At 36.2% G+C, this 25,417-nt stretch overlaps 1 protein-coding gene across 2 annotated transcripts in view; it reads right to left on the bottom strand.

The window, feature by feature from the left end:
- Nucleotides 1-25,417, bottom strand: part of ARHGAP10 (Rho GTPase activating protein 10) — a 292,374-nt gene that overhangs the window by 89,012 nt on the left and 177,945 nt on the right. For both annotated transcript variants that reach the window (XM_012783754.2, XM_012783755.2), the window contains 3 exons: nucleotides 21,869-21,943; nucleotides 15,287-15,374; nucleotides 7,262-7,320 (listed from right to left, as the gene is read on the bottom strand). In XM_012783754.2, the coding sequence (XP_012639208.1) occupies nucleotides 7,262-7,320; nucleotides 15,287-15,374; nucleotides 21,869-21,943 (222 nt within the window). The remainder of the gene's footprint in view (nucleotides 1-7,261; nucleotides 7,321-15,286; nucleotides 15,375-21,868; nucleotides 21,944-25,417) is intronic.

The following is a 25,417-nucleotide window of genomic DNA, read 5'->3' on the forward strand; positions in this document are numbered from 1 at the left end:
GTTAGCTATTATTACTGCTGTTGCTTGTGTTGCTATTATTATGTAAGAGCTACGATGGAAAGAGAACTGACAGGATTTAGCAGCAGACTGGCAGGGGATGAGGAGGAGGAAGGCAGAGATGACCAGAGCTCCATGTCTGGCTTGCCTGGTAGTTCTACCAGTTCCACCACCAAACAGCAGTGCGGAGGCAGAGCTAGTGTGAGGAGGAAGATGACAGTGGAGGTGATTTTCAAGTGGCTGGTATCCAGCAGGTGGCTGGGAGGCTTTAGAGACCAAGTCTAGAAATGTTCTCCAGAAAATGTGACGTCTAGCACGTGGCTGAAGCTGCCTGACACCTTCAGAAAGCTAACTGAGGGCACTGTGGGGGAAAAGAGCTCCAAAGACATACAGGGGACAGGCCAACTCCTGGGCTAGGAGAAGCAGGCACAGCGAATGGAGGAGGACGACGGGGCGGGGGGGGGGGGAACCAGAGAGGTTCAGTGTCAGCAGGAAGCAAGTGAGAAGAGCTGCACAGACTGGGTGCTGCCAGTGGTATCGATAGTTAAGAACGGAAACAGTGGGAGAAGGGACCTTGGACACCACTAAGTTTATCAACAACTGACAGCCCCTTTCTACTAAAATGGGGAGGTTGAGGAGGGCGCTGCTGGAGAGGGAGCGCAGAGTGGGACTTCAGAACACAGTCGAAAAGCAAGAAACTGAAGGTGACAAGAAGGAGAAGTAAAAAGAACAAGACAGGGGTATTTATTTTTTCAAAATGATAATAGTTTTTTTTCTTATGATAAAAATTAAATACATGCTCTGCTAAAATTTTAGACAACAGAGAGAAAATAAAGACTTAAGTAAAAATCTCTAAAAATCTCACACAATCAGACTAGAAAGAACCGCAAATCCAACAGAAAAGGAGAAAGACAGGCAGACACAACCTAATGAAAAAACAGGCAAAAGACTGGAGCATAACTTCACAAAATATTCTTTCACATGACCAATTAGGAAAAAAAAAAAAGCACACACAAAAATGGGCTAAATCTACATCACAGAAATGGAAATTAAAACCACAAGGAGAGACTACTACTACTTAACCCCCACAATGATTTAAATGAATGCTTACATCCTTGAGCAATGCTATGAGGCAAGTAGAACTTCCAGGCACCAACTGGGGGGAGTGACGAAATGGCAGAGCCACTATGGGGAAATGTCTGGCAGTATCTATGAAAGCTGAGCAAACACATATTCCATCACCCAAAAATTCCACTCACAGGTAGGTATATAACCAAGAGAAACGCACATAACTGTTCACTGAAAGACACATGCTAGAGTATTCACAGCAGCATCCTTTGTAATAGCCCCAAATTGGAAACAACCCAAATATCCATTGACAGAATAGACAACTATACTGTGGTGTATTCTGGCGTCCTGTGGTGTACAACAGAACGCAATGACAATGAATCAACTACTGCTTCACACGACATGGATGAGTATCACAAACTAAGCAAAAGCAGCCAGAGACAAGAGAGGATCTTCTGTCTGGTCCCCTTTACTTAAAGTTCAGAGACAACAACCCAAGCCACATTGTCAGGAGAGTGGTCACACTTTATGGAGGCGGAAAGGGACTACATGGGTGTGACAAAGGGCTTCTGAGGTTCTGATGATGTTTGACTTCTTGATCTGGGGGCTGATCACAAGGATATCCCCACTTTGTTAAAATTCGATAAGCTGTATGCCTATTTCTGCACATGTTACATTTCAATAAAAAGTTTACCTAAATTATCAATAATCAATCTTACCCTAAGATAAGCTAGTAAATCCCATGTTTAATGCTTTCATAGTTTTCCTTCCTTTTTTATAGTGAAATGTATAAACAGCTTATTTAGTAGATCATGGATATCTTTCCATGTCACTAAACACAGCACCATCAGTTTTAGGAACACCTGGATTGTTTCCAGTGTTTGCAAAGCTAAGTTTGTTCCAGTTTAAACTACCAATAACAGTGTCTGAACATGAAAAGTGAGGTTTTGCAATAGAGGACACTGAGATAGTTGTTGCTAAAGAAAAAGGAAGCAAAAAGGCTAAGAAATTAAAAAGCACATGATAAAGTAGAACACAATTAAATCATATTATGTAATAAAAAAACTTTTATATGCAAACTAAATTTATCACTGAAAACAAAAGCACAACTGTCTAAAATGTTGGGTAATATTCTTCGAAGGGGGAATGAATGAACAAAGTGTTAGGTAATAAATTATAATCCAGCTCTTAATCTGGCATTAAAATCAAGACCTAATCAATGCTGGAGAAACAAAAATATAAATATATAACAAGTTTAATTCACAGATCTGATTTTAAAAAGTAAAATTAGAACAAAGACTCTGAAAAATAGTCAAAAATTCCAAAGGAATGAAAAGATAATTGCTGAGGATAAGAATTTTATACTTCAAAAAAGGAAAAATTAGGCTGGACGCAGTGGCTCACGCCTGTAATCCTAGCACTCTGGGTGGCCGAAGCGGGAGGATCACTCAAGTTCAGGAGTTCCAGACCAGCCTGAACAAGAGTGAGACCCTGTCTCTATTATAAATAGAAAGAAATTAATTGGCCTACTAAAAATATATATACAAAAAATGAGCCGCGCATGGTGGCACATGCCTGTAGTACCAGCTACTTGGGAGGTTGAGGCAGAAGGATTGCTTGAGTTTGAGGTTGCTGTGAGCTAGGCTGACACCACGGCACTCTAGCCCCGGCAACAGAGTGAGACTTGTCTCAAAGAAAGAAAGAAAAGAAAGAAAAGAAAGAAAAGAAAGAAAAGAAAGAAAAGAAAGAAAAGAAAGAAAAGAAAGAAAAGAAAGAAAAGAAAGAAAAGAAAGAAAAGAAAGAAAAGAAAGAAAAGAAAGAAAAGAAAGAAAAGAAAGAAAAGAAAGAAAAGAAAGAAAAGAAAGAAAAGAAAGAAAAGAAAGAAAAGAAAGAAAAGAAAGAAAAGAAAGAAAAGAAAGAAAAAGAAAAGAAAGAAAAGAAAGAAAAGAAAGAAAAGAAAAGAAAGAAAAGAAAGAAAAGAAAGAAAAGAAAAGAAAGAAAAGAAAGAAAAGAAAGAAAGAAAGAAAGAAAGAAAGAAAGAAAGAAAGAAAGAAAGAAAGAAAGAAAAGGAAAAATTTTTGAAAATTTGTCCTAAAAAACTATCTCTCACTTATGAATATATATGGTCATTGACAATCATCTTTCTCTGATGAAAACCTTGCTTTAATATTTCAGGATTTATAATACTTAGAAACACAAGCTAGAGAAATAGTTACCCTCTAGGGATAAGGTTCTTCATTTCTCAAAACTGAGTAAGTTTTGAGAAACAGTCAAACCTTTCACTTTCTCTCCAGCCCCTCTCCCACTAAGCTAGCCCCATCTCTTCTGAAATCACACATATATTTTTTCCAAGTCTGCTTTTTTTTACCTCTTATTTATCCTCTTCAAAAAAATATTTTTCAGTAAGGCTTTTAAAATACAATCACTTTTTTCTATACTTTATTTTATTTTGACATTAATCAGAGCTTTCTATTAGCAGGCATTTATATATGGCTACAACATAATATCTTTAAGGTACTCAAAAAAAGTTGTCTAAGAAAAAGTTAGCTTCAGTTGCTTCTGCTATATGCATTATAGTTTAACTGATATTAATTGATAAAGAATAAAAAACCTAACTTTTTTTTTTAAAAATCTAGGATATGAAATTAATCATAATACCAAATTCCTGAAACATGCCAGGGAATCAGGAGTTTTACTGTCATAGTGGAAAAACCATTTTAATTGTGAAACTAACAAATCGGCATCCACCACACTGTAATGTCCATCTGCTGATGATGCCGTGCCAACTCATGGAAACTGAAAAAGATATGATCCTGGAGCTTTTCAAAGACATACAGGCAGATAAATATTATCTCAATATTTAAATGTCAAAAGTCAGTAACACTGTAATTTTACAAAGGCATTAGCAGTAACCATCCAAGCATTTCTCAAGGGACAAAGGGCTTCAGTCAACAGACATCGAGTGTTCCAGTTCTTCTGTGGAGTTCCCATCTACTGTGACATTAGTACAGCAGGCTAAGAGAGATGGATGCCATTGAGCATTCAGTTCCTTTTATTCCCAAGTTCCTGAGTCCTTCTCTGCCAAGAACCATGCGCTTTTGTCTTGCTTCCCATGCTCTTTTACCAAAAAGGATAGAATATTCTGGTTAGGCAAACACCAATGTCCTGTATCCTATAATAGTTATGCTTCTCGTGATCAAGGACTAAAAAACTTTATGGTTATGATTTTGCTTCCCAGGAACCTTGACTATGGGAAGCAAATATACTGGCCATAGCAGCACACGTGTTTCTCATTTGCATGATGGTTAAGAGATTTTTCATACGATGCAACAACAGGCATCCAGGCTTTAGCTGTCGTTCTCACACTAAGTTTACTGTGTGTCCAACCCTGAAGCACAGGTTCACTCTTCCACAATGTCACACCAAGGACTCTGAGCCCAAAAGGCGGACACACTGACCACAGACTGCAACTTTCTCAAAGGGGAATGTCACGCAGCAATGCATCCACGTAGATGCCTCTCCTAGCCTTCCTATGGGGGACACAGTCTTTTGCAATCCTGCATAGACCAAGTAAATTTAAGAATTTTGACACCAAAATTCCATTACAGTCTCTCACAAGATGGATGGCCTCTAGTTCCTTTTAGCAAGTGTATTTTGGAGCTATCAGAGTTAAATTAATTCTCTTAGTTTTCTCAAAGAAAAAAAATTTTTTTTTAAATTTTTCCAATGCATTCAACATTGAACTTGGTAATAAGTAGATTATCGCAGAACAAGGAACAAAAACAATTTTGCTTTCCATGGTGACAAAATAGAAACCAAATTCATATTTGGATCATGAACTCCAGAAATTAACACAGACGTTCTCAACAGAAAACTGGGAAAGAAACTAGGAAAGAAACTGATGAGAGAAAATGAAGGGACCCAGGAGGAACCTTCAGAACTCTCAGCAGGGAGGGTAGAAGAGACAATCTCATCACCACAGAACAGATGGAAACCACCGCACATGACTGAGAAGAATCAAAAATTAGTTTCCAGGCTGGTGTGAGAGGCGGTAACAAAGACTGGCGATGCTTAGTAATTTTAGCAGTCAGCTCAGCGAACAGATACTGTAGCAAAACAAGGTAAGCTGTGTCATTGTTAATGGAAAATGAGAGCTTAACCACATTCAAAAGGGGAGACTAATTTTGGCCGACTGATTTCTGTAACTGTTTTATTCGATACTTAAAAGTACATATGCAAAAGATTAGAGAATCTGCTCCCACTCTCTTCCTAAGAGAGGCAGTCAGTGCAGAGAAGGGTACTCACAAGAGATTAAAATAAAAAAATTAAAGTCTACATTGCAAATGTTGGCCCCTAAAATACAGCCATTTAATGCATGTACTTTTTCTCATTAAATAATGTTACTGCAGGTTCCATTCCAACCACAACTGCACTTAGGTGCAAATCCATGCCAATAACCACAGTAGCGACAGTATTTCTTTCTAACAGGTCCTGTTACTCAAATCACTGTGAAGACGCTATTACAGCCCATCCCCATGGAGTCAGGAAGCAAGACACAAGGTATTGGTCCAATAGGTGACAATCCCTTTTGCACTTACACAATCCTTTTACCACACTGTTTAAAGATATCTTCAACAAATTCTTTAAACACATTTCCTACGCCCACAGACTTTATTACCTATTAAGTTCCTACCTCTTAGGAACTCTTTCATCCAGCAAAATACATTGATATTCAAATTTCAAATACACTGCCTTCAGTCATGGGGCATGATGACAATGCTAATGACACTCCCTTGTGGTAATTTAAAACCCTATTCCATAATCACTTTATCTTTTTCCAATTCTCAAAGGATTCTAGATTAAAACTGGCACTCTTTTGCTTTTTCCAGTCTCTAAGGCAAACAACATGAAACAATTGTCCTCCAACTAAGTTTAATTTCGCTTTCCCCAGTTTGCCAAAAATGCCACAGGGAAGAAATCAAAACAACTAAGCATTTGCTTGAGTTTTTGCCAAGAAAACTTTCCCCCACTCCCTTGATCACACAAATTCTCTTTTTATAAAAAGAAGTCCCCTTCCATGTGAAAACAAAAGTGAATAGAACTCTATTTTTGCCTTTTCCGAAAGTCTATTTTATATGTACAGTCTAATTGGGCCTACACATTGCTTCTTTCTGCAACATACTAAGAACCTTTACTCTGGCTGGAGCAGAGACCTCACAAGAAGATAACATTTAAAGCAATGTTCAGGCAGTCGTAACATGGGTCCCAAAGGAATGGCTCTAAGTTTTTCAAAAGATTAAGCTATGGAATACATCCAAGGGGAGAAAATAAAAGGAAATGAAAATACAATTACAGCTACTGTCAGTGCACCTGTGAAAACCAATACTGCAGGTTTTAGCCAGTGGAATTGGGGTTTGAATTTTAAATAAGGTTCCCTGTAATCTGGCAAGTTACTTAACATGTTTCAACCTTCATTTCCTTAACCATTAAACACCTAACACCAGTGTACTTTACGAGACTATGATGATTAAACAGCATGTGTTGAATATAAAAAAAGTGAGCTGTATGATAATAGAAAACAAGAAAGCCTCAAATAAGTTTGACTCACAAAAAATTTAATCACAAAATTCTACCCAACTATAGGCCTTTTCATTTAACATTTCATCACATATAATTCACTCTCCATCAAACACTGCTTGAGCTTCTGGCATCATCTCATAATATTCCTTCTGTCTGTAATTTACAACTAAATATCTTTCTCTGTGAAGCTATCTCCAACCTACTAATCTTTCCAAATCTGCTAATCTCCCCAACCTTCTGCAAGTTAAACACGTCTGCATCCCCTTAGCATTTTGCTCATGCCATTATTATATATTTTATGGTATAATGAGAAGTGTGTATGCTCCAACGCTTGCTGCAGAATTGGCTCATGGGGGCAGGAATCCTGCCCTGGCTCTACATTTCCAGTACCTACCAGTGACTACCACACAATAAGCAATAATTAATATTTGTGAATGAATGAATACAGTGTTCCTTTCTTCACCTTCTGAAACGGGGAAAAATATATTCTAAATTGATTTCTATTTTTAATACAGATTGCAATAACAATGAAGTTAAATTTTTCATGTGGAAATTTTTGGTTTGTAATACTTATCAACCACAAAACTGCTTCTATGCACCTCTACATAATACTTACTGGCTGGAACAATGAAATCTCCATGCAACTCATAGGTCATGAGAGGCTCCGGAAGACTCCTGTGTGAAAAGGACAGCTCAGAATTACAAAACAAATTCAAACAGGTCACCTCTCTCTGAGATTTTTCTATAAAAGAGTGTTAAATGAGTTGTGCATTTCTTAATTAACATGAAAAACTTCCCTAGGGAATAACTTTACATATCAAAAAAAGATATATACATCAAATGGATCACTTTATTAACCGCTATTCACACCATCTACTATCAAAGTTTAAGCAGCTACAGAAAGCTATCAGATTTAAACATATAATACTTCATATCTAATCTTGGAACATACCTTTACTAACATCTGGTTTTATATATAAAACTTCCTTCCACACATTAATGTATTTAAGCTAAACATTCCATCTAACCAAATATATGCATATAATTTTGAAAAACCATCTCTAAGATATTAAGTGAAGATGCCACAAAAAATACATAGAAAAATCAAATCCTCTTAAATATTCCCATTATAAAAATAAGAACTTTTTTACATTTATGCCTATAAAACAAGAAAAAAGATATGAAGTGATAACAAAAATATACATAGCATTTTCATATTCTATAAAACAAGTTACATAAATGGTATGATATTTGATCCTGTGATCAATAGAACTGGACAGTTCAGTTAATCTTGCTACCTACCTATCTTTAAAAGACAAGATCACCTAAGTTTATAAACACTTAAAGAACACCTAGAAAAGGATCAATCTGTACAGCCTTTCTGGAGGGCAATCTGGCAAGATATTAGGAACTTTTAAAAGATTGAAATCCTTTAACTCAGAAATTCCTCTTCAAATCTTTAATAAAAAAATCAAAGTAACATAAAAAAAGTTTTTAAACATTTAAAAGGCCAAGAATACTGCCAGGGATAAAAAAGGTCATTTCATAGTGATAAAAACGTCAATTCATCAAGACGCCAAAACAATACTAACCATTAATGGATCTAATAACAGAGCTGCAAAATACACAAAGAGAAAACTAGTAGAACTGCAATATGCAATAGACAAATCCCAATCCATAAGCAGAGATTATATATCTCTGTCTCAGTATCTGATAGAACAAGTAGAAAATCAGTTACGATACAGGAAATTTGAACAAAACTGCCAACCATATTCACCTAATTGGCATTTCCTTCACCTATATGACACACGACATAAAAGCAACAGACCACACATTCTCAGAGCAGATGGACCATTTTTTCCCCAGAATAAACCACATTCTGGGCCACAAAACAAATTTCAACAAATTTAAAAGGGTTCCAGTCATAAAGAATGTATTATTCATTGGTTATAATAACATTTGAATTAAAACTTAGAGAAACACATCTGGAAAATCCCAAAGAATGGGAAATCAGGAAGTATTTTGAACTGAAGGTAATAAAAGTACAACATATCAGAATTTGAAAGATGTAAGTAAAGCCGTACTTAGAGGGAGTTTTATATAACTAAATATCTATATTATTAATAGAAGAGAAAAAAGGTCATAAATCAAAGACTTCACTTTGTACCTTAAAGAACTAGGGGAAAAAAGTAAATTAAACCCAAAGCAAGCAGAAAAACAAAGATCAGTACAAAAATCAATGAAATAGAAAACAGAAAAAGAAAAGAGAAAATATTCCAAAACTGGTTCTTTAAGATGAATAAAATTGACAAGTCTAGCTAGAATCATTGGGAAATAATAGAGAAAAAACACAAATGACCAATGTCAGGAATTAGGTGACTGCAGAGTCACTGCAAATTCTAAAGACATTAGAAAGATAATAAGAGAATATTATGAACAATTTTATACCCATAAATTCAATTTAGATAAAAATAGATAAATGTCTTGAAAGACACAAACTACACAAAGCTCATGCAAGAAGAAACAGATAACCTGAGTAGTCCTATATCTATTAGAGAAATTGAATTTGTAGTTAAAAATCTTGCCAGTAAGAAAATGTGGGCTCAGTTGATTTCATTGGTGAATACTACCAAACCAATAAGAAAGACCAATTCTACACAAATTCTTTCAGAAAATAGAAGAAGGAATACTTTCTAACTCATTCTGTGAGATAAGCATTACCCCAATGTCAAAATTAAAGGCATTACAAGAAGACTACAGACCAATATCACTCATCATAAGCACAGAGGCAACTATTCTGAATAAAATGTTAGTAAATCAAATTCAACAAGATAAATAAAAGGATAATATATCATGATCAGGTTGGGTTTATCACAGAAATATAACACTGGGTTAATATTTTTTAAAATTTACATATATATGTATATAAAATATATGCCAATGCAATTCACCATACTGGCAAACTAAAGAAGAAAAGCTATATGATCATTTCAATAGACAATTTATGAGAAAGAATAGTCTTTCCGACAAATGATACTGGAATAACTGGACATCCATATGCAGAAATTAACTTGAATCCATACTTGATATCTTATATAAAAAATTATGCAAAATGGATCACAGATCTAAGTGCAAACCTAAAACTATAAGACTTCTAGAAGAAAATAGAAAGTCTTTGTGACCTTGGATTCAGTAAGATTTCTTGATACAGCACCAAAAGCACAGTTCATAAAATGAAAAATTGATAAATTGGACTTTATCAAAATTAAAAATTCTCTTTGAAAAACACTATTAAGAGAACAAAAAGACAAGTCACAGACTGAAGAGAACATGTGCAAAAGGATAATACTGAAAAATAACTTGTATCCAAAATACATTTAAAAACTTTCAAAACACAATAATATAACAATTGAAATTTATAAAAAGTGGGCAAAAAACATGGACTCTTCACCCGAGTGTGTGTGTGTGTGTGTGTGTGTGTGTGTGTGTGTGTGTGTGTGTGTGTATGGAATGTAAGCACATGAAAAATGTTCAACATTACTAGTCATTAGAAAATGCAAATTAAAAGCACAATGAGATACTGCTGTGTATCTATTAGAAAGGCTAAAATTAAAAAGACTGGCAACCTAAAGAGTTGGCAAGGATGAAGAGGAAGTAGAACTTTTGCATGTTGCTGGTGGGAACATAAAGTAGTACATTAACTTTGGAAAAACATTTGTCGGTTTCCCAAAAAGTTAAGCATACACCTACCGCATGATCCAGATATTCCACTCCTTGGATTTATCCAAGAGAAATGAAAGCCTATGTCCATTCAAAGATTTATACACAAACGTTTTTAGCAGCTTTATGTGCAACAGCCAAAGGCTACAAACAACCCAAATATCCATCAACAGGTCAAAAAAAGTTGTGGTGTATCCATGCGATGGGCCAGTAGTTAGCAGGAGGAAAGAATGAACTACCAGTATATGCTACAACATAGATGAATCACAAACTGATTATGCTAAATTAAAGAATCCTGACTTTTTGTAGAAAAGTATATACCTGTATGATTCCATTTAGATGAAATAAAAGGAAATGAAAATTATTGTATGACAGAAAGCAGATCAATGGTTACCTACAAATGAGGTGGTGAGAAGGGAAGGGTGCAAGAGAGGGATTTCAAACGGCACCAGAAAACTTCTGGGAGCGATGGATAAGTTCTTTGTCTTGATTATGGTGATAGTTACACAGGTGTAGAGATATCAAACTTATCAAAATGTACACTACAAATATGTGCAGCTTATTGCATGTCAATTACACTTTAATAAAGCTGTTTAAAAAATTAAAAATAGATGCAAAAATATATTTACAGGCATATATGTTCCTTACAATTTACAAAGCTACAGTATACACATGTACACACAAAATGACAATGGTAGACAAACTAATACTTTATGCACAAGTGAAGAAACACTGCTCTTATTTCCATTCTCCATCCCCTTCTTCCCCTAATTCCCATTTAAAGAAGAAAAGGAGGAAAAAATCAATTATACCACAGCCTAAATAAGGAGAAAGAAGGGCCAATCAGAAGTAAACCTTTGGGGTTTTTGTTTCAAAGAATGGACAGGCAGGAAGTAGCAAACAAGAAAAATGGTTATCTGGCAGAGAAGGAAAGTTAGAGGGTGCTGAATAGAAGGCTGGGGGCAGATGAGAACATTTAGAAAAACCATAGAGGGCATTTCTTTTCCAATAAAAATGAATTTGTATCTAAATATCTTCCGCAAGTTACTTGTATCATTGCCATATGTCTAGCGAGGCAATGTAGCATGAAAAATAAATATTGTTAACGTTAGGGAAACAGTAATAAAAATGACAAGTTCCCCATCCAAAATTTATTATACTGAGTCACCACATCTCTCAGCCTCCCACCCAACATGTTTTTAAGCCACCTTTCTTTGCCACCCGTTGGGATCTGTTGGGGGATATAAATCATAATATTTACCTAAGCTGGCATTTCCTTCCCAAAAAGTCTCATTCCAATTTCCAGGCTTAAAAGAAGTTTCCTCCAGGTAAAATCATTTTACTAGAAATATCACAGAACAGCTCATTGGTCCCTTCACAATGGGAAACTGTTGTAATGAACATACTGCTGGAAATCAAAATGATGGTCTGCATAGATAAGAAATCATTCAAAGGGCTGGTAGTCAGTCTCCTAAAACACTAGAAGTTTAAAAAAAAAAAATTGTCTCAAGTCAGTAGAAGAAAAAGGGAGATGCCATACATAGGTCCGCTGCACATCTTTTTTCCTTCTCCAAGACCCTGGAGGATCTGCTTCTTGTTTTAGTTTGGTGCTTTGGGGGTTTGGCTGTTTCCCTCCTTCCACCTCCAACCTCCCATCCAATAAGACGGCTGGGTTATTTGTAGTGAGAGGAATTCAAGGGCAAGAGCTTTTTTTGGGTGAGAAAAGCTATATTCAGCTTCACGCCACGGTGCTGTGAGTGACAGAGCTGGGACTCCAATCCCGGCAGGCAGGCTGGCTTCAGACTCCCTGCTCTTGACCATGACACTGTTATGACCTCGCCCTGGGGAAAGAAACATACTAGTTTGGGCCATAACCCTGTTGCCAAAATGGAGGTAGATAAAAATCTCAGTTTTCTCCCGTTTGGTGCATTGCACCAAAAAAAGTGTCAATTAAATCCTAATTACTGCATTTTCAGTTGCTAAAAATAACATAGGGGAAAAGAACAGCAACCCAACTTTCAAATCTCCCAAGGCATCTGCCATCTTATGATAATCACTTTATCACATTCAGGCAGAATGCGAATTTTGTTAGGAGTGAAGTTATATAATAATAGCATCTCATAATGTCGTTCTGTAAGCAACGTTTGCTTAAAAGTGGAATTCCATAGGAGGAAGCAACGTAATGAAAAGAAAACGGCAGAAAAGGCAACACCAGACCAGGGGCAACAAGGAACTAGCTTCGGAGAGTATCAAGATTCAAAAAGAAATTGTATGTACTAAATAAAAAGATCCTCTAGTGTATTAAACTAATTCCTCCCACACGGAAAAAGAAAAGAACCATGTGGAAGCAGGGAGGAAAAAAGGACACGATTTACTGCCAAAGAGTTAGATTTTTACCCTTAGTTTCCCACCAACAACTGAGTCATGCTGGCCAAACCCTGTACTAGGTATGAATTTACCAAACAGGAAAAGGTATTTAAAACCACCTCCTAGAGTGGCAGTACTTTTGCAGGTAACGTTAACATATGCAATTTATTAAAATTTTATATCCTTTACCCATTGTTTCCTTCATTCATTTGCAGGCTTTCTCGGCCTCAGCGCTACTGACATTTTGGACCAAGTAATTCTTTGGGGAGAAGGGTGAGCTGTCCCATGCATTGTGGGAAGTTTAGTAGCCCATCCCTGGCCTCTGCCAGTCAGGTGTCACCCCTCTAGCAATGGTGACAACTAAAAATGTCTCCAGACATTGGCAAATGTCGCCTAAAGGACAAAAAAATTATCCCAAGGTGAAAACCACTGCTCTAATACTTCTCGAGAGGAACAGCTCTAGCTGCTGCCAATAACTGTCATGAACAAGACATTTAAAATGCCTGTCTTCAAGGAGCTTACATTCTAATCCTAGAGTGAGGACTAACAAGATTCATTTTTACCATAATTCTCATCTAAACCAGTCACTATCAGTGGCAATCTAAATATAAGTATATAGATTTAATCTTAATGTTACCCCTTTATTGAGTAGGAATAACAATAATGTACGTCATAGCTTAAAAATTTAAACCAGTGGCCAAAAAACATCTTTCTTTATATAAAGTACTCGAAAATAGGTAATACACACCTATTATCCGTTGATAAATTTTAATATCATTACAAAGTAGGACAACCAGGCAACACAGGCCACCTGATGTGACATAACAGAAAGAATATAGCACTACAATGTATTCTTGAAACAAATAAAATAAAATCTAACCTGATCTAACAGTCTATTTGAAAACTATTAGTTCACAGGAATTACGATGGCTAGAGAAACATATTAAATGACACCATGAGGATATAATCAAAAATGACCCAAATTCATCAATAAATAAAAGCCAATGGCAGAGGAGGGGAGGGATGGTATAGATTAAAAGAAACGGAGTGAAATGTTGGCCCCTGTTTAAATCCTGTAGGATTTAACATAAAAAGACTTTTTTGAGGGAAAAAAAAACTGGTGAAAATTGAACATGGACTGAGTGCTGCATATTTGTTGGGTATAATAGCCCGATTGTCTTTTTTTAAAACTCTATCTTTTTTGTGGTGAATACTCAAGTATTTATAGCTTCAGTAAGGTGTTTTGGAAAATCTTTAAAGCATTATCTTTAAAAAGCAGCAGGTAGTGAGATTGATGAATCAAGAAGGGTGGAATGTTGATAACTCAAGCAGCAGGGTAAGAGGGCCATGAGAGTTCATTACAATAATCTCTCTGGTCTTATGTACTCAAAATTTTTTCTCATTTTTTAAACATACAAAACATGTAATGTAAGTTGATTCTAATGTACATATTGGAACCTAAATAATTTTTACCTGAAAAACAACCCTATGTATGGTTTAAAAGAACTTATCCAGCCGGGCGCAGGAGCTCACGCCTGTTATCCCAGCACTTTGGAAGCTAAGGTGGGATGACTGCTCAAGGCCAAGAGTTCAAGACCAGCCTACACAACATAGTGAGACCCCCATCTCTACAAAAAAAAATAAGAAAAATTATCCAGGCATGGTGGCATGTGCCTGTAGTCCCAGCTACTCAAGAGGCTGAGGTAGGAAGATCGCTTGAGCCCAGGAGTTTGAGGTTGCTGTGAGCCATCATAGTGCCATTGTACTATAGTCTTGGCAACACACTGAGACCTTATCTCAAAAAAAAATAAAATAAAATAAACCCCAAAAAACAAACAAAAAAGAGCTGGTCATATGAGCGCCTTGCCATGTGTTTGCCATACAAAAATGTAAGTCTTCAATGGAACTATAGCATGGGAATCAGTTATGATTTTTTTCATCCTTTTATTCACTTTTTTCTTTACTCTCTATATACCTATTCCTCATCTAATCCCAAACTTATCATTGCATTTCTTTAGTTTTTTTTAAAAAAGGATGACTCATAAAAATGCTGAATCCTCTTCTAACTCTAGTCCTAAATATTTTCTATAATAAATAGAAAACTATCTTAAGATTTCATCAAGTAAACTTCTTTTCTAATAGCTTAGTGTTTACATGTTATCATAAGGCTTTAAGTTCAAATGGTTTAAATTTAAAATAAAGTATCTTCATTTTAGCCTAAAATATAAATATTTAAGGAATTCAGTAAGTTGCCTTTATTCAATAAACCCTCAATAATAAGTAGTTTCATAGTGTTTAATTCTTATAACCCACATCTACAATAGACATCTATTTCAAAACCCAAGTCTATTCAATTTCTATTCTGTTGCAATTCACTTAACAATTGATGTTCCTCTACTATTTACCTTACTTTCTGGAACACTATTAGATACCTCATAAATTTTCCCCTTTTTAATAAGGTTTAACTATTGATATTTATGTACAGAGTTGGCATCTGTTCATGTTACATATCCAAATAGTCCGTTGTTCCCTCTTGTTACTTAGAGGAGCTTACCTCAAATACTGTTTCAGGGCACTCGTTATTGTCTTCACTTCCCAATCGATGGAATTCTCCAGGTCCACCTCATTGCATGTTTTTACATCTAGTGAGTAAGCAAGCAAGAAAAAATAATTAAAAGCTTGAACATTCAAAGGCCCTCTTAACTAGCTCATGAAACTTTTGTTTTCAAATGATCAAACAAACCACAAGTAATTAATCCTGTGGTTTCCTACAAAAACATTATATTCAGTTTCTTTAAAATGTTATAAGCCAAGTTCTATTACTAGACATTTCTAGCACTTCTAAAAACCTGTAATAGAGATCAAAGCAAAAGGACAAGGGTTGAGCTGGGATAAGAATTAGAAATAGTATAGTACAGCATCCATGACTATGATTCATGTACACTATTATCATCATTGTTGTCAAAGGTATTGTTCAGCAACCATGACCTACAGCAGGGGCCCCCAAACTATGGTGAGTTGTATAATTATCTCATTACACATTATTAATACAATGTAATATAGAAAAAAGTGCACAATAAATGTAATGCACTTGAATCATCCTGAAACCATTCCCCCCTCCACTCCTTGGTCTGTGGAAAAATTGTCTTCCATGAAAATGGTCCCTGATGCCAAAAAGGCTGGGGACCGCTGGCTTAGAGTATGTGGCATTTTCAGTTGTGTGTGTACAATTTAACTTGTTTCAGGTGGCATAATTGCTCTTACACTGTGTTATGACAGGGGGAACAGAGAGAGGCACTTTGAATGGCAAAACGACTATCAGAATGGCGACAAGCCAGTGAGGAAAGGGATGAAAAAACTGGTCCAAAACATTTCCAAGATTTGTGTTCTTTATATTATCTTTATGAAAATTAACATATGATCAACCAAAACAAACATATGATTACACATAGACTGAAAAAGTCATTTATGGGCAATCTTTCACATTAAGGTATACAGATGAGTATACATAAGGTATACACATGAGTATACAATGTGTATACTCATGCAGGAAATACTTATTGGAAGCCTCTATAGGACACTTAATGACAGTCACACTAAACTACACTAGTTTGCTTTGTCCTAAAAATGTGTCGATGATGTGTTTCTTACAAATACCCTTGGAAATGGCTAGTAAGTTCTAAGGCATGTGGCACATACACACACACACACACACACACACAATGTGCATGAGGGAGTTAGTAAATTATGGAAAGGGAAAAGTTCATCCTGGCTGAAATAAATAAAAGGAAATTATAGCAAGAAAGGCAAACACTCTTGAGTATGGTGACATCTTTGATCCCTGTAACTCTGGGCTAGCGCACTCAGCTGTGGCTCGGCCGCAGGGAGAAGTGCAGTGTTGGTGTCATAAACCCAGGCTTAAGTGCCTGTACCAACCTGGACCAGCCAACACCAGCCCAAGTAAATGGTTCCAAACCTATCCAAATTTCAGGTCTTCGTCTGCATAGTAACGAGAATATAAATGCTCTCATAAAAACTGCTGGGAGCATCAAAGCAAATGAGGAAGGTATACAGGTTTTTGTAAATTATTAAATGTAGCAGGTTATCGTCACAACTGCATTACTAAAAAGTATAAGCAATCAGTGATGGTACCTACCCAAAGGAATGAGGTGGGAAATGGACTATGATGAATGATACTGAGCCATCAGTATCAACTCGCCTGGTTTTCTACACTCCTATTATGCAAAGGAAAAAATAAGAGATTCATGGAGGAGACTATTTCTTCCTCACTCCAGAATGATGTCCCAACTAAGACAAAAAAAAAAAAAAACTAGTTGTGTCAGGGGTTTTCTTTCCCCCTTATACTGTATTTGTTTACATAGGAGAAGGAAACATCTTGTATTTCCTTTTTAAAAGCACTAAAAAGAAAAACCTGTCAAAATGGGACCACCACATTAAGTCATGCATGCCATTTAAAAAGTTTTAGGCTTGGGCATGATGAAGAATGGATGACAACTCAATGTTGGTCTCAAACTTTTTTTTGAAGAGCAAGTAAAACAGGAAGGGATGGTTATTTCACAGCCATAACATCATACATATGAAGTCAATTACTCAAAGTTCTGGAGACTTAAAAGCACTTCAACATTTCTTGATTACAGCAACTGACAGCAATATGCAATAAACTACAACAATGGCAATTGACACTGATTACATTTTGATCAGTTCCTACAATTCAGAACTCATTTGTTACTGAGCTTGTCAGACAAGCCACAGATACATTCAAGAAATCAAATTAAGCACCCTGATTAAAGGTGCAATCCTTTATAACTAGGTCTAAATAATACTGTTCTAAAGGCTTTGCCAACCAATTACTTTAGTAACTGAATATTCTCTCTCTCATTAAATCAATTATTTAAATCTCATTTTAACATACAAGTCAGATAACATTTTCAATCAACTTGCTACCAGCAAATCACCTTTTTAAAAATCCAAGAGGCTTCTAAAAGAAATCTTTTATTTCCAGCTTTCTACCAAATTATCATTCTATATTTTGAGACTTGTATCCTTTGTACAGAAAAATAAGCCATCCTTCTAAATTCATGGAATACAAAGCAACTGTCACATCAGAAGCTAATGACTACATAGTGTCTATGTTACTAATCCTCTCCTAAATTTTTACTGTTTTCAAAATAATTCAATCATCCCCAGCAGTCCTTTTACAATCAGCGGATGCACTGGGACTAGGCAGAATTTAATAATTTATTTGGGATTCAAATATAAAAATACATTTGGAGTGTTCATTCAGAATATATGTTCCATTATAAATTAAGGTAAAAATTGTTCTTTCTTTCTGATCAAGGAACAATATCTTATGGATTAGTTAAAAATCTAAACTAACAAGCAAAGATACAAAGAGTTGATTTTTTTATTTGGGTGAGTGGTTCACACTTACATAACTACTGGTAAATTTTTTGAAACTACAAACTTGCAGTCCAACCTAAATGCAAAGTGCCATTTTATGCAGCTGCTAGCACCCTACTCCACACCGACTTGGGTCCAATTTTAAAGTACTTGAAGAAGCACAGTGACCGGATGAATTTTGAGAAATATGCTTATATAATCAAAACTTAGAATTGTTTCAGCTACATTTGTTCATTTTTTTTCCCCAATCTATGTGACAAAGCTGTCATATAAACAAATTAAACAAGGTAATATTTTTAAAGTAAAACTCTCCACATTTTTTATTTCTTGTTTTCCATGGTTCTATGTCCAAAAAAAAAAAAAAAAAAAAATCATCCAGCCTTTGTTGCAAATAGATTGAGAAATAACCACTGAGTTCACCAAAGCACACAAGCTTCTACCACATTTTCTCACATTTTCTCCTTCTTCTGCTGTTTCATTCTAAAGGTGGGGGGAAGAATACATGACAATTCTAACTCATATCAGTTCTCATCTACCATGAACTATTATAATTTATCTTTTACATTCTCAACCCCATCTACTAAAAAACCATGAATCACCCAAAGACACCTCATCTAATATTTTCCCTGTCTTCCCTAAGTGCTCCAAGTTTCTACTTTAAAAAACAACAACAAACTTTTACCAGACTGTGTGTGCCCTGTCTTAGACTGCAAAGGGGAAGAAAGGAAAATGACCTGTAAATGAAAGGAAAGCAATTGCTCACATGGGCATTTTCTCAAAGGCTCCCTGGGAATCCAGCCAACTGTTCCCTTCTGCTCCCAGGGTGGAGAACATCTAAGAAGGCAAACGACTCTCACCAGCAGGGGGAGGAGGGCTGCTAGGCACTCCTTTACCTGGCCTGGAGGAGTATAAATGACTTTTCTATTTAGGGAGCTTCCTGTGGTCAACTGCCATTATGCTTTCATGTTGGCAAGAGCAGGGTTAGGAGGACTGGGGTGGGCAGAAAAGTTTGGAGGGGGGAGGGGAAAAGGAGGAAGAAAGGAAGATGATAATGGAGAGAAACAGTTTTCTATATTTTAATACTAAATGAGAAGTGGGAAAATATACCAGGAAAAGGAGGCAAGTGAAAAGAAAACATGCAAGAGATTAAGCATATACCCTTTCTTTAGAAACCATCATAAACTTTTAGACATTAGTATTTAAAGAACACTTAAAACATTTTAATCAACAATACAAAATATTCTATGTAAAAGTGACAATAAAAAAAAAAACTAAAGGAAGTAATTAGCTCTCAAGAACTAAAGAGGAACAAGTAAATGGCAGATCTTGAAAAATATAAAATGGCTTGGAATTTTTTCTCAGATACTTAAAAATTATTTTTTCATTTCTATGAAGAAAAATGCATCATAAAGAAAATGTGCATTGAAAAACTTCCAATTTGAAATAAATGTATTACCTACAAGAGTAATAATGTAAACACTGACTGGTTTAAAAAAACAAAGTTAAAAATTTGAGAGATCCACTGAATTTTTTTTCTCTTTAGGATACATGTGCAACCTTGAAACAATGCAGAGATGTGGGGAAAGTTGGAGAGAATCATTATCTATGGGATTATGCATACATGACTATTCGAAACTCTAAAATCCTTTTTATGGAAGAGGTATTAAATTATTTCCATTTCAAAACTCTAAAATCCTTTCTATGGAAGAGGTATTAAATTATTTCAATTTGAACACTTAAGGAGAAGAAAAGGAAATACGTATCTTAAGAAAATCTTAAATTGATTAGGAAATAGTGAGTTGTCAAGAACTAAGGTTTGTGTTGGTAACATAAAATAATGAGAAAATGGCCCTAATGCTAAAAAAAAAAATCTGAAGTTTTGATTGACAATCTTAAATTCATACTAGGAAATCTTTATAGATTAATTAAAATAAATTTATATTGTGTAGCCCTCTTAAATGAATTACATAATGAAGAAACAACAAGTCAGCATTTCTCTCTCACATTCATTCTCTAACTTCCTATGTTTGCAGTTACTGAAAACCCAGCATTTCCCTTGCCAGCATGTTGAATGAGGTTGTGTCATGCTTGTGTCCTGGACTTCTCTACTCTGAGGCTCACGAAAAGTAAAAAAAGTTTTCCAGGTCATGAAATGTTGAGGGTTTAGACATTTACAAACACCTTGTAAGCTAAGGACTGTCTAGGGACCTGTCCCATAAGCAGAGGAAACTACCACCCTGAGTTCAGCAATGCTGTACATGTAGGATTTTATGAGATTAAGAACAAATTTTGAGGCAGTTTAGCACTTCGAGGTGACCACAGAAACACCCTTGTTCAAACTTTCCTAGAACATGAACAAGAAGATAATAGAAATAATGCCAGGGTCCTTATGACCAATTTACCACCAAAATGTGCCTTTCAGCCAAAATTCCCATTCTGATACCAATACAGTCTTCCAGTTCTAATCATATAACACCATCTTTGAAATGAAAAAAGTGTTTCTAATTTTAAAATTAAGTAAAAGCAGATGCTGTAGTCCCATTAAACTCTTCCAGCTGCTACTGCACCACTGGCAACCTGAGTCTATTTAATTTGGAGACCACTAATGGTAGAAAGGAAAATCTGACTGCCAAAATCATATACCCACGTTAACCCAGAGAGGCAGAAAATGAAAACAGCTCATGCAAGTGAATGTATTCTAATAAGGCTCTCCAACTGATGACGGACAATTTTTCCTGTGGTTAATAACTAAAAAAAGGTTGTTGCTTATTAAATCCTTAATTCAAATACAGCCAAACAAGCAATCCTATCTGTAACACGTCAGTTGATTTTATTCATCTTGGTTTATGCTTCATAAAAATGAGCCTTTGCTACAATACTTTGAGATGCAGACAAGTTTAAATGCATTCACAGCACACCTGAGGGCACTGTTAATGTTGATTAATTAAAGTGAGATATCAAATAAATTAACATGTAGCAAGATCATAATGACAGACTGGTTTGATATGCAGGCCCCTCACCTGATGAGTTATCATCCCTCCTCAAGAGGCAGCCTGTTTTGGGGTGGGGAAGAAGTGGAGTGTCTTACAGGTGGCAACGAACTGACAGCAGCGTGTAATGTAAAAACGCTTTGTCATTCACATAATGTCTGGGGTAATGAAACGAATTCACTTTTGGCTTCCTCTAGTTTGCAATGCCAAAGAACACAGTGTTATCAGCACAGATGGAGCATGCATGGTTCTGGAGAAGAGCCTGGTGTGAACTACAAACAAGCCACTGTGAATACCAATGAATCCCCGAGAATCAGACCCTTGCTGTCAAATGACAGTTTTGGAAGCTCCATAAAAACGAGCGAGTCCCAATGGTCTTGTCCAACCAAATATACTGTCACAATTCTGGACAGGCAATTGGAAGCCATGCACATCATAGAATCCTGACTGCTACTTTCCAGTGAAAAGCAAGCATAAGAAGACATTCAACCATGAGCTGCGTTCTTTTCTGTATCTTAATAAGAGGTAGTTAATAATCTATGCTGATGCAAGTATTATTCTACTTTTCTGGGCCAACTGTGTCTGCCCAGGAGAAAACTTATCTGGGCGGTAGAAGACAAGAATGGAATCACAAGTATACTGTACATAACTATGAAATATTAAGTTGTAAAGTCTATGAACATAAACAAATAACACATGGAAAAATGATTAGAAAAGAGGCATACCCATCAACATACTCAGAAGTCTCTGGACCTTTGAACTCACCCCCACAACTCTGTACAATCCTTGGTCATTTATACCTATGGAAGAAACAAAGTGTTAGCAAAATATAACACTACCCTATTTTAAAAGCCATCATCAAACAGTTGCATTCAGAATCTTTGCTAACATTAGCACATTCTTGTTGACTACAAAAATAACTTTTGACAAAAGCAAGTGTTTACCAACATGTTTTACTAGCTTTGTGTTTGAGAGTTGTGGTTGAAAAGTAATCTCGTAAAACAATGTTATATGAGGACAAAAATGTGATGAGTCAATGTTAATAGGTATGGACACACTGAAATATATACCAACGCAATTTGTAAAGATGCACTAAAACTTTTTGTTTCTTATGTTTACTGATTGTTCACATTTTTCTTGAAAAATGCTAGCCCTTCTATAAGGTGATGATTAGTACATTAGAAAGAAATCATTATTTGGATGATTCTTGAAAACCATGAAAATTCATTCAAAACTAAAGCAGAACTATATTTTTTTCAGGACAGTTGTTACATGCCCTGTCCAGCGAGGAGCTCTGAAACTTCAAATAAATATCACCACAAACTATATATATGGCAAAATGAACCAGATCATTGCATCCTCTCTCTCTGCAGAGACCTGAAAACAAAGTACCCCTGAGCGAAAGAGACAAATAAAAGGTAAGAAAATTTATTCTCAAACATAACTTAGTATGCTAAGCAAATGCCTTTTATTTGGATTCTGATCTAAAGAAACCAATGATAAAGTTATTTTTCAAGCAATCAGGAAACTCTAGCATTAAGGATATGTAAGAACATGTCCATTTCTTAATATTGCATCCTGAAAGGGGTGAAAGTAACCTTGGATTTGCTTTAAAAGGAAAGAAGGTACAGATGAAGCAACTGTGGCAAAATCTCAGCGATTACTGTATCTCAGTGAGAAGAAAATGGAAGTTGTCTGTCCCAAGCACTCCGCTTCTTTTATGCTTGAAAAATTTCAAAATAATGACTTCCCAAAAATGTGACTTATATTTACTTCTCAAAAGAGTTGCAGCTTTCTGGTGGTGTGTTTATTTTCTGTGCTATGAATGTTAAAACTAACAAGAACACAACTGGCTGACAAGGAGATGATGCCTTGAATCTCCAAAGTTGCAAAACAAAACAACACAACAAAAAGGCCATGGAATTTGCCTAAGGGTGTTTACTTTCTTTTCACCTCCCTGCTTGGAGTGATGAAATGAACACTAGACAGAGGCTGCAGAATTAGATTCAAATCACTGCTCAGCCACTCCCAACAGGACAAGAAACCTCTCTGCATCTAAGGCTGCATTTGAGATCAAGGACTGGATCCCAGGCCCTGCGTTATGCTGGGAGGGAAATGAGATGACACTCACACATGTCCTGCAGATTATAACTCATGGCATGCACACACATTTTCATCATTCCTTGCCAAAAATCACTTGTTTCCTTCTTTCTCTACTTTTTGCCTTTTATTTATTCCTCCTTACTCATTTCTTTAAGCTTTGCAAATGTCCTATTTTTTTCTTCTGTTATGGGCTGAACTATGTCCTCCCCCCCAAAATTCAAATGTTGATGCCCTAATCCCCACTACCTCAGAACGTGACTATATTTAAAAATCAGACCTTTAAAAGAGGTAATTACAATATAACGAGGTCATTTGGGTAGGCTCCGATCCAGTATGATCAGTGGCCTTAGAAGAAGAGATTAGGACACAGACACAGAGAAAAGACCCTGAGAAGATGACCATCTACAAGCCATAGAGACCTCAGAAGAAACCAGCCCTGCCAACAGCTTCGTACTGGACTTGTAGCCCCAAGAATGGTGAGAAAAGTCATTTCTGCTGTTTCAGTCACTCAATGTGTGATAGTTATGGCAACTCTAGTAAACATACACTTGCTCTCTCAATGATCTCATTAGAGCTCAAAGAACCAGAAGAGCGAAGGCTGGCCCTTCATTTTCATAAATCTATTCAGAATGCTAAAGAACCACGGCAGCAGAGATGTGCCTTCCTGGTAGAGAATGCTCACGGACTCCAAGAGAGGAGAAAAAGGCAGCGCACCCCTGCCAGGAGTTGGGAAAAAGAAAAGGAAGAAGCCAAGAAACAAAAATCAGAGACCTTTTGAGACTGCTACAGGAGGAAAGACTGAGCCTCATTCCTTCCTTCTTTTAGAAGCCATGACGGCATGTCCAGATAGCTGAAAATACCAGCTGATTTTTTTTTCACTACTCCTCTATTTAAGAAACCTAAAATAGTTTGACCTCAATGCCAGAAGCCAAAAGAACAAGTCTTATTTTGCAGTAAAACAAACGTGCCTCTATGAAAAGTGCCTGAAATACACGGAGAGATGAAATAAGAATGTTACTTCGGCACTAATCATCACTCTGTGCTGGTAATTACTATCAGATAATTGATCAAGTTCAAATTCATCAACCTGAAAGGAGAGTTAATTGCTAACGCATAATGAGAGGTGCAAGGGGGAATTAAAGCTACTCAACACATTTTTTTTTTACTTTTTTTCAATGAAATTTAAAATAAATCTCTTACTAAAGCAGCTTGGAAATAGCACATAAAATGCATACACTCAAGAGCTGTCTGATTTTCTGTTTCTTGTTACACTGTTCTCAAAGGTTCTGGACTAACAAACAAAATGAGGATTGGAACATACTTTACATACACATACATGTTCATACAAAAGCTGTCAAATAAGAATACAGACTACCTAATATGCCAAAGCATATTAGTGGGCTTATTGTATTCCCCTCTAGCTCCTCTTCCAAATTTTCCTCTTTCAGCCAAACGGATCACTATTTCTAATCACCAAGTATTAGAATTTTGAAATTATCTTTGACTTCTTTCCTGTCACTTTCCAAATGTAAGAGGTCAATGCCCTCTTTCTTCAAACTTCAAACCAATCTCTGCCTCTTCAACACAGTCGTGAATTTCATGCACATACATTTATTAAGGAAACCCTGCAAAAAAAAAAAAAAAACAACTATAATCCATTCTAAACACCATCTTCTTTTTTTTCCCTTTTTACTTTGCAAACCACTTTGATTACTTAAGGTCCTCTCCATCCGCATGTGAGAGAGAGCCATCAGCTCAGGCTCACATTCGCCAGCCTTGACCAGTATGTAAGGCAGAAACACACAGACACCCATAGTGGGACCCACCTCACCCACCTACATTTAATGCAGAGTATTTGCCTTACTCAGGGCACACTGCTGACCATCACCCACAAATAACCAAGTGAGTTCCATCCTCCTTGACTATGTTCAGTCTGATGCCTTCCCAATAGGGAAGACTTTCCTTCTCCTCACAGACTAACTCATCTGTCAAGTATTTATTCATCATATACATATAGCCAGGGGCTATTCTGCCTGCCCAAGATTAAATAGTGAGTAAAATAAAGTCCCATCCAAACCTTCAGAACCAGATAAATCCCCTCTTCTCACACCATCCAGCAGTGATATTCCCTCATTGTGAATGAAATTCATAATTAATCCCTTTTAACACTT

Source organism: Microcebus murinus, chromosome 15 (assembly GCF_040939455.1).
Source record: "Microcebus murinus isolate Inina chromosome 15, M.murinus_Inina_mat1.0, whole genome shotgun sequence".
In the NCBI taxonomy this organism is placed as follows: domain Eukaryota; kingdom Metazoa; phylum Chordata; class Mammalia; order Primates; family Cheirogaleidae; genus Microcebus; species Microcebus murinus.